At 44.9% G+C, this 11,793-nt stretch overlaps 1 protein-coding gene across 1 annotated transcript; it reads right to left on the reverse strand.

Moving 5' to 3' along the window:
* Window positions 1–4,356: 4,356 nt before the first annotated feature.
* Window positions 4,357–10,655, reverse strand: LOC127306553 (uncharacterized). Its single transcript, XM_051337210.2, has 4 exons — window positions 10,010–10,655; window positions 8,953–9,173; window positions 8,161–8,844; window positions 4,357–6,327 (listed from the first exon to the last, which is right to left on the reverse strand). Exons 1-4 carry the CDS (start codon window positions 10,219–10,221, stop codon window positions 4,979–4,981), a joined length of 2,466 nt encoding a protein of 821 aa, XP_051193170.1. The 5' UTR covers window positions 10,222–10,655; the 3' UTR covers window positions 4,357–4,978.
* Window positions 10,656–11,793: the final 1,138 nt, after the last annotated feature.

Here is an 11,793-nt window from a genome sequence, read left to right on the forward strand (position 1 = left end):
CGGTACTGTGCATTGCCTTTTGCTCACATTGAGAATTGTGCATACTTCGATAGTACATCCAAATCCGTGGGAGGACTTTCTCTTGTTCTCCTACACATAAGCCCATACATCTCCTCAAAACAGCCACCATACCTACCTACCACAGCATTTCCATAGTTGTTCCGAGATATATTGCCATGCAACTTCCATTTTACATTACATTACATGTTGTCATTTGTTATTTATATATTGCTTTGCATGATTCTATACAACTGATGTGTGGTTTACCCATGTTACGCTAGATCATTGCACATCCTGCTACACTGGCAGAGGCATACAGTTTTATACATCATGTTTCATTCATTATGAGTTATTTGTACCAAAAAGTGTGTTGTCATATTAGGATGTTGCCCCTAAAAGTGAAAAGAGCCATGGAGGCCATCAAAAAGAGAAAAAGAAAAGAAAGAAAAAAAATAGAAAAGAAAAAGAAAAAGAAAATAAAGAGAATAAAGAAAAAGGGGGCAGCATTACTATCTTTTATCCACACTTGTGCTCATGTTTTAGCACCTGCATATTCATAGTCATCATTTGTGCTCATGTTTAGCACCTACACTCCATATGAGAAAGTTTTCATGTTTTACTAGTATAACTATGTGGGGAATTTACACTATAGAACTTGGGTTGTATATTCCAATGATGAGCCTCCTCAAAAGTGCTCTAGGTCTTCGTGAGCAACCAAGTTGGATGCACCCCCACTAGTTCCATTGGAGAGCTTTCATACACATATAGCTCTATGTGCATCCGTTGCATGGCAATCACTACTCCTTGCATAGCTTTGATCATAAGACTTCCTCTTGTCTAATGATCAGTTATAGCTTTGTAAGACTTTCTTCCATTTGGCCTTCCAAACCCCCATTAACGTTCGTCGTGCCATAACATCCTGGTGCTAATACCAAATGCTTGCGCTCACCGGTTGAGTAGACTTCGAAACAGTTGATTCATGACGTTCATGTTTATGTTTACTTGACTGAATCCTTCTTATGTTGTGAAAATTTACTTGATGCTTGGAATGAAGGATAGAACTTCTACGCTGAATACTTAACACATCTTTAATGAACTTTGTACGGTTTCATGTCTTTGAAGCAATAGTTCATGAAAACTTCTAGCTTGTTTAACTCTTGCATTATCATCTCTTATATCAATATAGACATTTGCTTTGAGTGATTTGATCTCAGTTCATATGCTTACATCATTATTGGATCAAGATTATGTTGGTAGCATGTCACTTCAGAAATTATCTTTGTTATCGTTTACCTACTCGAGGACGAGTAGGAACTAAGCTTGGGGATGCTGATACGTCTCCAACGTATCTATAATTTCTGATGTTCCATGCTTGTTTTATGACAATACCTACATGTTTTGTTCACACTTTATATCGTTTTGATGCGTTTTCCGGAACTAACCTATTGACGAGATGCCGAAGTGCCAGTTCCTGTTTTCTGCTGTTTTTGGTTTCAGAAATCCTAGTAAGGAAATATTCTCAGAATTGGACGAAATCAACGCCCAACATCTTATAATTCCACGAAGCTCCCAGAGAGCCAGAGAGGGACGAGAGGGAAGCCCTGGGGGCCCCACACGCCAGGTCGGCGCGGCCAGAGGGGGGCCGCGCCGCCCTATTGTGTGGTCCCACCAGGGGCCCTCCGAGGCTGCCCTTCAGCCTACTTAAGGACTCCGTCGCGAAAACCCTAGACGAATAAGCCACGGTACGAGAAACCTTCCAGAGCCGCCGCCATCGCGAAGCCAAGATCTGGGGACATAAGTCTCTGTTCCGGCACGCCGCCGGGACGGGGAAGTGCCCCCGGAAGGCATCTCCATCGACATCACCGCCATCTTCATCACCGCTGCTGTCTCCCATGAGGAGGGAGTAGTTCTCCATCGAGGCTAAGGGCTGTACCGGTAGCTATGTGGTTAATCTCTCTCTCATGTACTTCAATACAATGATCTCATGAGCTGCCTTACATGATTGAGATTCATATGATGAGCTTTGTATCACTACTAATCTATGTGCTACTCTAGTGATGTTATTAAAGTACTCTATTCCTCCTCCATGATGTAATGGTGACAGTGTGTGCATCATGTAGTACTTGGCGTAGTTTATGATTGTGATCTCTTGTAGATTATGAAGTTAACTATTACTATGATGGTATTGATGTGATCTATTCCTCCTTTCATAGTATGATGGTGACAGTGTGCATGCTATGTTAGTACTTGGTATAATTGCGTTGGTCTATCATGCACTCTAAGGTTATTTAAATATGAACATCGAATGTTGTGGAGCTTGTTAACTCCGGCATTGAGGTGCTCTTGTAGCCCTACACAATTAGTGGTGTTCATCATCCAACAAGAGAGTGTAGAGTGGTTTTATTATGTGATCAATATTGAGAGTGTCCACTAGTGAAAGTATGATCCCTAGGCCTTGTTTCCGAATAGAAAAGTCACACCACAAAGATTCCTATCTCCCACGTCAACTGCACGCCAGCAAGCATTTTCTGGCGCCGTTGTCACTGTTTGTTTACCGTTCCACTGCATGTTTACTGGCTGCCATATTTTATTCAGATTGCTATTACCACTCATATACATCCATATTACTTGCATTTTACTATCTCTTCGCCGAACTAGTGCACCTATACATCTGACAAGTGTATTGGGTGTGTTGGGGACACAAGAGACTTCTTGCACTGTGATCGCAGGGTTGCTTGAGAGGGATATCTTTGACCTCTTCCTCCCTGAGTTCGATAAACCTTGGGTGTCCACTTAAGGGAAAACTTGTTGCTGTTCTACAAACCTCTGCTCTTGGAGGCCCAACACTGTCTACAGGAAAAGAAGCGTGAGTAGACATCACCGGACGCAAACGGTGGTGGAGCGTGCCGGGCCGGACGCTCGAGGCCGTCCTCGAGCACATCGAGGGCGGCAACTTCCCCCTTCTGACGATGCCCCCGCTGTCGAGGGCATCGGCCAGCCACCACCGGGTAAGCAGCTGGCAGCCACGGCGCATGGCTGCTACTTCCTCGTCGTCCGGTTCGGCGTCGAGGTCGATCTCCAGGTCGGCGCCATCTTGGGCGTCGGTGAAAAAGGAACCGTCTTCCCCGCCGAGCACCCGCGCGCGCGGTAGCGGCGGGATCATCATCTGCGAGCCCTCGACGGCACAAGGACGGCTTCGCCCCAAGCGCGAACCCGACACCTCCGGCGAGCGGAAGCGCAAGCCGGCGAAGGTGAAGGTGGAGGAGGCCGAAAGCGCCGAGGACGTCGCCATCCTCGAGGCCATCATGGCGAGGTCCCTCCAGGACCTCGTCCCCGCCGAGAACGCCATGCCCCTCGACCAGGCCTGCGCCTGGTCGAGGGAGCAGTGGGAGAAGGAGGAGGCGGAGCGGCAGGCGAGGCTCCTCGAGGACGTCGCTCGCTACCGCCGGCCTGCGACTCCTCCATCCGGCGTCGCCGTCCCCGTCATCGACCTCGAGGAGTCCGACGACGACTGGTACAAGCCATCGCCGTCTTCGCCTCGCACCAGTGGCCGGTGGGGAGACGCCAGCCAAGGCAGCAGCTAGGCGGCGTCGGCGCCGCCGCAGTTCGACGACGACGGCTCCGACGATGATGGCGCCGGCGGCGACGGCGACTACACGGTGTTCTACCACCAATTCGGCATGTAGAGCGCCGTGTTTTAATATTTAGAGTTGTATTCCCCTGGCTGTATTCGAAATATAGTCGAATTCGGCCCCTATGTATGAACTTCGCCCTTTATATAGTAAATATCATTAAAGTTAGTCTAAATTCAATCTTTTTTGCCGTATTTTGTCAAGTTTCCATTTTTCAAATGTAGATCGGCGTCTTCCCGACTGATCGCGGCTGGGAAACTAGTCCTCCCCACGCCAAATTTACGTCCAATTCGGACGTAAATTTCCCCGGATTTCGGCGCGGGGAGAGCCGAATTTCGGCGTGGGAAGAGCAAACGAGTGGAGATGCTCTTATGAATTCCCTAACAGTTGGATTGCTTCATTGTGCTAGTCATAAATTGCAAGAGAAAAAATCGATATATTGTTGGATTGCTGTGTAAGATTCGACAACGTCACCTAACCAAAGCTACTTCTCGGTCCGCCCAACATAGAAAATGGTTATATTTCATCTCTTCGTCGAGAGACATTCCCGATTTCCCATCCCATCAAATGTGCCATTGCACATGCCATACACGTGAGCAAGAAGAATATCATGGCATGTTGACTGAAACAGATGTTGGGGTTTAATAGAGTAAGATGCTGCAGCTCAACATATGTTGAACAGAGTGAAAACATATACATATCACACATGAAACAATCATTTGAATATTCACGGAAACTTCAGAGAAAATTTACTACTAAATCATTAACAGCACCAGGTGGCTTCTCATATACTATTACATAACACTTGCTACACATACATCTAAACATACAGTTGACGAACCTATTAACCGCCGACAACAAATAAGGCAGATCTGATCAGAATACAACTGAGGAATCATACATGACATCAGGAAACATATGACCTATTTAACTATATATGATGATGCATAATTATATATAAGTAGACATCCTAAAATGCTGAAGTTAGTACTTTACATGGCACAGGAATGCCAAAAGCCATGGTTACCAACGCAAGTTGCGCCTTTCTAAAGAATGCCCCCTTAGTGGAGTCGCTGGCTCAACTGCTGTGCGAGAACCGAGAACCACGCTGAGAGCCTAATTGTTCTCAACCTCCAGTTAGAAGTATAGAACTGTCACCAATCTTTACATTTTGTCACTACTGGTGAAGACTGCAGCTATTCGGAGTTATCATGGAGCAGCCATGTCAATCTGCCTCCTAATTGATGTACCCAAATGATTGAATAGCTTGACTCTTCAATTTACATTAATATACATGAACCTTGCAGGACACCAATGCCAACCATATGTAGAATTGCAGCTGATGCCTATGATAGATCTCGCATCGCAGGACTAGACATTTTCACATGGTGAGCAATCGTTAAAGGTGGCCTGCCAACTGCTTCCAGTATCCTAGTGAACACAACCTTTGCTGGGACGCATGTAACTAGGGGAATTGCTCCCTCTGGTTTGATCAAGCCACCCAAAATGCCACTGCGACTATGCGCCTTTGCCTGACCACCACCTTCATGACGCCTTCTTCCAGTGGAAATGGAAGAGAGGGTTCTGACCTTCTGGCTTGACAGGCTTCCGTTCTTGGATTGCTTCTTTTGAGATTTGGACGTCGATGACCTCCTATTATTTGGCATGCTTTCCTTGTCAGCCTTAACCTGATAATTTACAGGAGTCGAGTATTTCCTGAACTCCCAGTCTGGATATGCAAGCCCGCCTTCATTGCCACCGCCAGTTGATGCTCCTGAAGGATTAGAACGGGGAACTCTTTGCATAGCTGTCCTCCTGCCTGTACGCCAAGAAGGTGGAGCTCCAGTGTTCTCTTCCATACTAATATCACCACCACACACCAGGTGGTCTGTGGAACCATCTACGAGTTTCTCAATTTGGATAGGGTGCCCAACAATTGCTTTGCCATCCAGTCTGCTCATTAAGGAAACAAGAGGAACATGCTCTCCATGGTAGCTGGCTTGGACCTTCAAGTCAATATCAAACAACATTGGGCCTGTGCCACCTAGACGTGAATTGTAACTTCTTTGGTAAAATGAAGGTTCATCCCAATATGCATTCCCGTCAACACGAAATATCTGATCTGTATCCCAGTTAAGAGGAGAAATCTTGGAGGAATCATGTTCATAGTCATTGAAGTAAATGTAGCTTCGGCTAAGATCTCTTGTAGCCTTCAAGGAAGACGGGTATGTTCGACTATGATACAAGTTAACCTCTGGATGGTTTGTGCCCTCAAATAAATCTGTTTCATCCGAATCATAGTTGGGCTCCTCTTTGATGTGTTTCCTGATCAATTGCTGATTGGATGTCTGCACATTCCCTTTTCTATGATTTGTACCATTTGCCTTGTACATGGATCCTTTCCTGAGACCATTGGGTTTATCCAAACAGGAACTTCCAGATGTCATATGGATCGATCTCTTCACTGCATTACGGTTATTACGTTTACCCTTTATATGCCATTGGGAGACACCCAGTTCAGAAGAACCATCCTCTTCCTCTGATTGATTCAACTGATGCATATAAGTAGAATAGGGAATCTCATCATCATCATCATCATCATAATCATCATTATCCACATGTCCAAACTTGTCAGAAGTCTTGAGGAAATAAGGATCACGGGGACGTAACTCTGGAGGCAGAATCATATTAGCACCTGCTCATAAGAATGCCACAATGGTGATCAAACAAGGCAAAATTTAAAACTCGCAGAAAACTAGACCACATAACAAAGTACAATAAGACAATGTGATAGAGTTCTAGACAATGACACTGGGCACAATGTGATGCACATGAACACCAATATTTGACTTGAGTACTTGATATATAGAACTTCCATTTGTTCTCTTGATTCTTAAAACTAACATGGAAAAATTCTGCCCTAAATATTTTCTCAAGCCAGGTTTTTACCATAACAGAGAAGTGTACAGTGTGATAACGTCGAAGCAAAATGCGTTGTTCTTTTCTGCTCGTGGTGAAGAGAAAGGGAGAGAGATGTGAGCAAATGGCTTAAAAAAAAGAAAGGCGCGTAAAGCTTTCCGAAGTGGTGGAGACCCAGACTTGTTCTTGAACCACACAATGCCAAGATTCCATGTTTGACAGGGTTCATCTAACGTAAATAGCCTGCCCACAAAATCAGCACGGAAGATGAATGGATGCATGCAATGCTAAGCAGACATTAGGAAGCATATGCACATGCTTATTTCAGCTCTACCTTACCCATTTCAGAATTATCCTCGGTAGAACTACAAGACATTATGCTAATGAATAATGATTCCATACCATGTCAAGAATAAAGATGACTTGTCGGTGACTTTGGAAACTAAACTTCTATATTATTCTGATAACATATTTCTTTAATCATCCGATCAAACCATCTCATGGCTAACTGTGTGTCACCCAAATGGCTAGAGGCACAAGTGCATGCCCAGCACGGAGCCCACCGGGGTTCAAGGCTTGGCCTCCGTGGGGTCTGTTCATGGTAGTTTCTTCTAATAAAAATGCCATAGGTGCTAGTGTGCGGTGGTCAAGTTTTTTAAGCCATCTAATGGCTTATATTTAAATTAGATCTTGCCTTCTTAACATACTTGCCTCGTAAAATCACATTTTTACCACACAGTGACACTGATTTATTGTTGATCTGCCCCTCTCTACATGAGTAGCTGACCGTGTGTCATGAAAAATCATTATAATGTCCTATCATTCGTAAAGACATGACGTTCTGGACATAAGCATGGTTTCCAACTATGTAATAATCGTCCTCGCAAATAAACATGTGCACTTAACTGTTATGCAAACAGAAACCCCTCCACTTCATGAATAATTCAAGTGCTCAAGGTGGTTGGCCACCTGGTATATAGGTAGGTCAGAAACATGAATACTCCTTGTCGGGCCCATGGGCACCCAAGTTTGAAGTGTATTTTACATGAGAGATTTGGGCTTATCTAAGAAAGCCAAACATTTGTGACACCATCTTTAAGGAAGGAAGCCCATGGAGATTAAGAAAATCATTTAGTAGGCTTAAGCTGGTACTATAATGACATACCAAAAAGGATCATCATCATGCAAGGATATGTCACTTTCTGACTAATTCATTACCCAGTGTTGTTTGTTAAATTGGAAGCCTAATGTGGCAGACACCTAATGGCCATATCATCTACAACCACTTTAAAGTGGTCAAAGGCCAATTTGGAATGGCCTGTAGGGGGTATTCTACCTGGTTTTGGAAGTTGAGGGTTAGATTTGTCAAGTTTTCAAGGTCAGGTGCGTAATGTGCAGTCAGGAGATAGATGAGGGATGAGAAATACATTTTCACTTTGTTAAATTTGATTTGGTAACTTCAATGATAGAACTATAAACTGTTGACAGCATGTACATTGAGCGAAGCAAAAATGATCTGCTACCTTAACAATGTGAATTCACATGCATTCCTACTAGTTAACAAGTTAACATTGAAAAGAAGAAACATTAACAAGGGGTACACACTTACTTTGCAAAAGCTCAGCATCATCTTCTGTTTCACTTTCTGAGCATTCCCGCTCTGAAGACTCAGATACGTGCTTCCCAACAAAGTCTGAAGATGTATGCTCATCGGAAGAAGAATCTGGATGCTGAAGATAACTTTCGGTCTCAAAATCAGCTCCTCTAGAAGCCACTTGCGCAGAAGGTAAATCGCTATGACTATGAGTTTCACCAGAATCACTGGGCAGGTACGCATATCTACTTCTTTTAGCCCGGTAGGTGGCAGGCGACGGATCTTTATCTCCCCCAATTAAGATAGACCCATAATCATCAATGTGCTGTGAGTGCTGTAACAATTTCGCACTGCTCTGCATGACTTGAACAAGTGGTCGGTGCCTGTCACATTTTTCAATAGATTCATCAAAATCGCTTCCATCCGACCTATTCTTTTTCACAACTGTATATTTCTCCTTGCTCTCTAAGCTTGCTCCTCCCTGAATACGTCTCACATGAGATAAGTCTCCCATGTCGTTACTGATAAGATTCTTAGAAGTTCCCTGAGCAATAGACTCTGAAAAGTTTATCTTCAAACCGACATGAGGAAAATACTGCTCGTCTTCTTCTTTTGCAGGAAGAGTAGATACATTTTTTCTTTTCCTCTTTTTGCTCTTGTAGCGAGTACTTCCAAGGTCTTGGCGATGTCTCGTGCATGCTGCATTTTAGTAGACAGCTGCTCTATCATATCCATGGATCACATTCAAGTAAATAACAAAATTAAAAAAGTTACAGTAGTAAATTTTGTCATTCTAAGAGGGTTTACCAGAAAAGTAGGCCGGTCTGAAACCTTGAGTCTGATGCTTGGAGGCAAGCAGTTTCCTCTCTAATTCAAGAGCGTGAAGAATAGCATCTTCTCTCCGTGCATACTTCTCTCTTTTCTTTGCAAGAGTCCCTTGAGTAGCCTCTGCCCTCTCAATACAGGCATCAAACTCCCCACACCTAAACGCTTTAACACGCTTTGATTTCTCAAGGTTGTACCAGTCACTATGAAAAACAGAAGAATGAGAAGTTAGTACATGAGGAAGAATTTGCCAGAATTCAGAAACTTGGAAGACTTGCAAAGTCAAATTATGCCAGTTGATTACGGATTGTGGGAAAAGAACATATAACAGAACTGTATAGTTCGGCTATTAAATCCTGCAGAAAACTGTCTCAGCGAAATAGGACCGGAAATGAACTCAGATTGTAATATCTTCAGCTGCTATTCCAGAATACGGATTAACGGAACAACTAGTTGAGAATATTTCAAAAGATATGATTAAGAGGAATTGACAAAATATTAAACATCATTATTTCACACGAGTATAAGATTAAATAAGTTTGTAAAGCCCTAACTCCAGTTTGGTTTGTGTAGAAACCAAACATGTCACAAGCCCACACAAAAGCCAAAATATGTTTTGTATATGCAAAACACAAGAAACCAATTAATTGTTCCCTGCAAAACCAACATATCAAACATATAAACAAATAATTCACATTGCATTAGTCTTTCAGCCTTCTTAGATGAAATAATCTTCACTACAGCCGTGCAAGTTTCCAAACAGAATGTAACAGTTCATTGAATTTATATCAGGATTTAGGATTCAATCAGCCGATTTCACGGACAAATGCTACTCTAGGTACGCTCTAATAAGATGAATTGGCTATAGCTCCACACAGGGCACACCCCCATTGTATCTCCCATCCAAGTTCTAACCAAGGAAACAACCCAGCATCCCAAAAGCATCAGAAAGAAGGGCTAATCGAGCATAATTGACAAATCGCGTGCTCCAAAACGGAACCCGGAATGCAAACACAGGGGCGGGCGGGCGGAAACTCACACGCTGGCGTCCTCGCGGCCGAGGAGCTTGACGGGCGTGCCGGACCTCGGGGACATGATCTGCGACGGCGGCAGCTCGTCCTGCCCCAGGATCCTGCCGGGCCACCAGGACCCGTTCCGCCGGCGCACCCACACGATGGTCCCGGGCGAGGTGTCCCCGACGCTGCAGCAGCTCTCGTCCCCGTCCGCTCCGCCCTCCGAGCCGCCCCCCATCCCGCCCGGCCCCCAACCGCCGAGCCGAACCCTAGCGGCCAGCCGCGCGCGCCTCCTCAGCCTGCTTCCGGAAGCTTCCCTCGCCCTCGAGATCTGCCTTCCATTCAAATCACGGAGGGCGCCGGCATCCGGGAGACGGCCTCCGCAGCGCGGCTAGTTCCGCCGAGATCGCGCTGCCTTTGGCCTCGCTCCGCCAACGGCAGCTTCTAGAAGGAAGCTTGTTTTTCCCCAACGGGACTCCTGGAGCCTCCGACGTGCTTGCTGCCTCGCCTCCACCCTCAGCGGGGCAGGAAGCGCTCCGGCGGCGTGCTGGCTCGCTGCCGGCACGGCGGACAGTTCCGGCGCGCCTCCGGAATATATTTTTTTCCTCCTGGTTCTAGAAGAAAATAAACAAAGTGGTGAATAGAAAGGTGTTGTTTTTTCTTTTGTGAGCGGTTTTGTTCTGGTCCGCCGCGTGTGGGAGAGAGAGAGAGGAAGGGAAAATGTGGGAAAGAAACGGCAACCGACGGACGGACGGGTCGAGCCAGGAGCGGCGCCACCGCCGGGTGCCCAGGCGGGCCCCAGCCCCCAGGGGACGCCTACGGTTTTACGTTTCCACATGGTTTTTTTTTTTTTTTTTTTTTTTTTTTTTTTTGCAGATTGCAACGACGACGATGGACAACGCCCACTATTAGCGGAGAACATATCTATTCATACTACTCTTCAAATTTTAAATTTTAAATGTTAAAAAAATTAAAACTAAAATTTTGGGTGTTCACAAGATGCGTGTTTACATGCCCTGTAACTTTTATAACCAAATTCAAAATAACCTAAGAGAAACACAAATGAGAAATCAAGCATGAATGCATGAATAGTGTCACATAAAGACTAAAACACGAACTGCCACTATTCACGTAGTATTTATCTTTTTTTTTTTGTTTCTCTTGGTGTATTTTAAATTTGGCCGTGAGAAATCTAGAGAATGTAAACACACATCTTGTCAACAACCACAAATTTATTTCGAAATTTTTTGACACTTACAATTTAAATTTTGTGAAGTGGTATTATGGTATCATGTGAGGTGTGGTATCACTAGATATTTTCTCCTATTAGCCGTACCTAGCCGCCGGCTTCTCGTACCTCTCCGGCGATTGTCGATCTCCGGCAGTAGGGATTATGTTCCCCAAGCTTTGATCCACTCGTTCTTCTCCAGCATATGCACTCTCGGGTTGACCAAGGAGTCGACTAGATCGACTTCCGGCCTTAGCGGTTTCAATCGCCGCGGGTGCAGAACATATCGAGTATGGCGGGAACTCGGGAGGAAGGAGAAGGGAGCGGCTGCGCGGGATGGGGTTCAATGGAACCGTCACTGGAAGAGCTACTGAGGAGTTTGAACATCAAGGGAGAAGACATCGGTGGTATCTGTGTGGGCAACAAGGAAGTAGAGATGTTGAAAGAATGGACTAGATGGATGGCGGTGATGAGACTATTGTCCTCCAAACCCTTCAGTGTTGCATCTTTCAAGAAGATAATGAGATTTGCCTGGGCTCCTCCCTAGGAGATATCTTTCCGCAACCTGGAAGAGAAAAAGTC

The sequence above is a fragment of the Lolium perenne genome, chromosome 6 (genome assembly GCF_019359855.2).
Source record: "Lolium perenne isolate Kyuss_39 chromosome 6, Kyuss_2.0, whole genome shotgun sequence".
Classification (NCBI taxonomy): domain Eukaryota; kingdom Viridiplantae; phylum Streptophyta; class Magnoliopsida; order Poales; family Poaceae; genus Lolium; species Lolium perenne.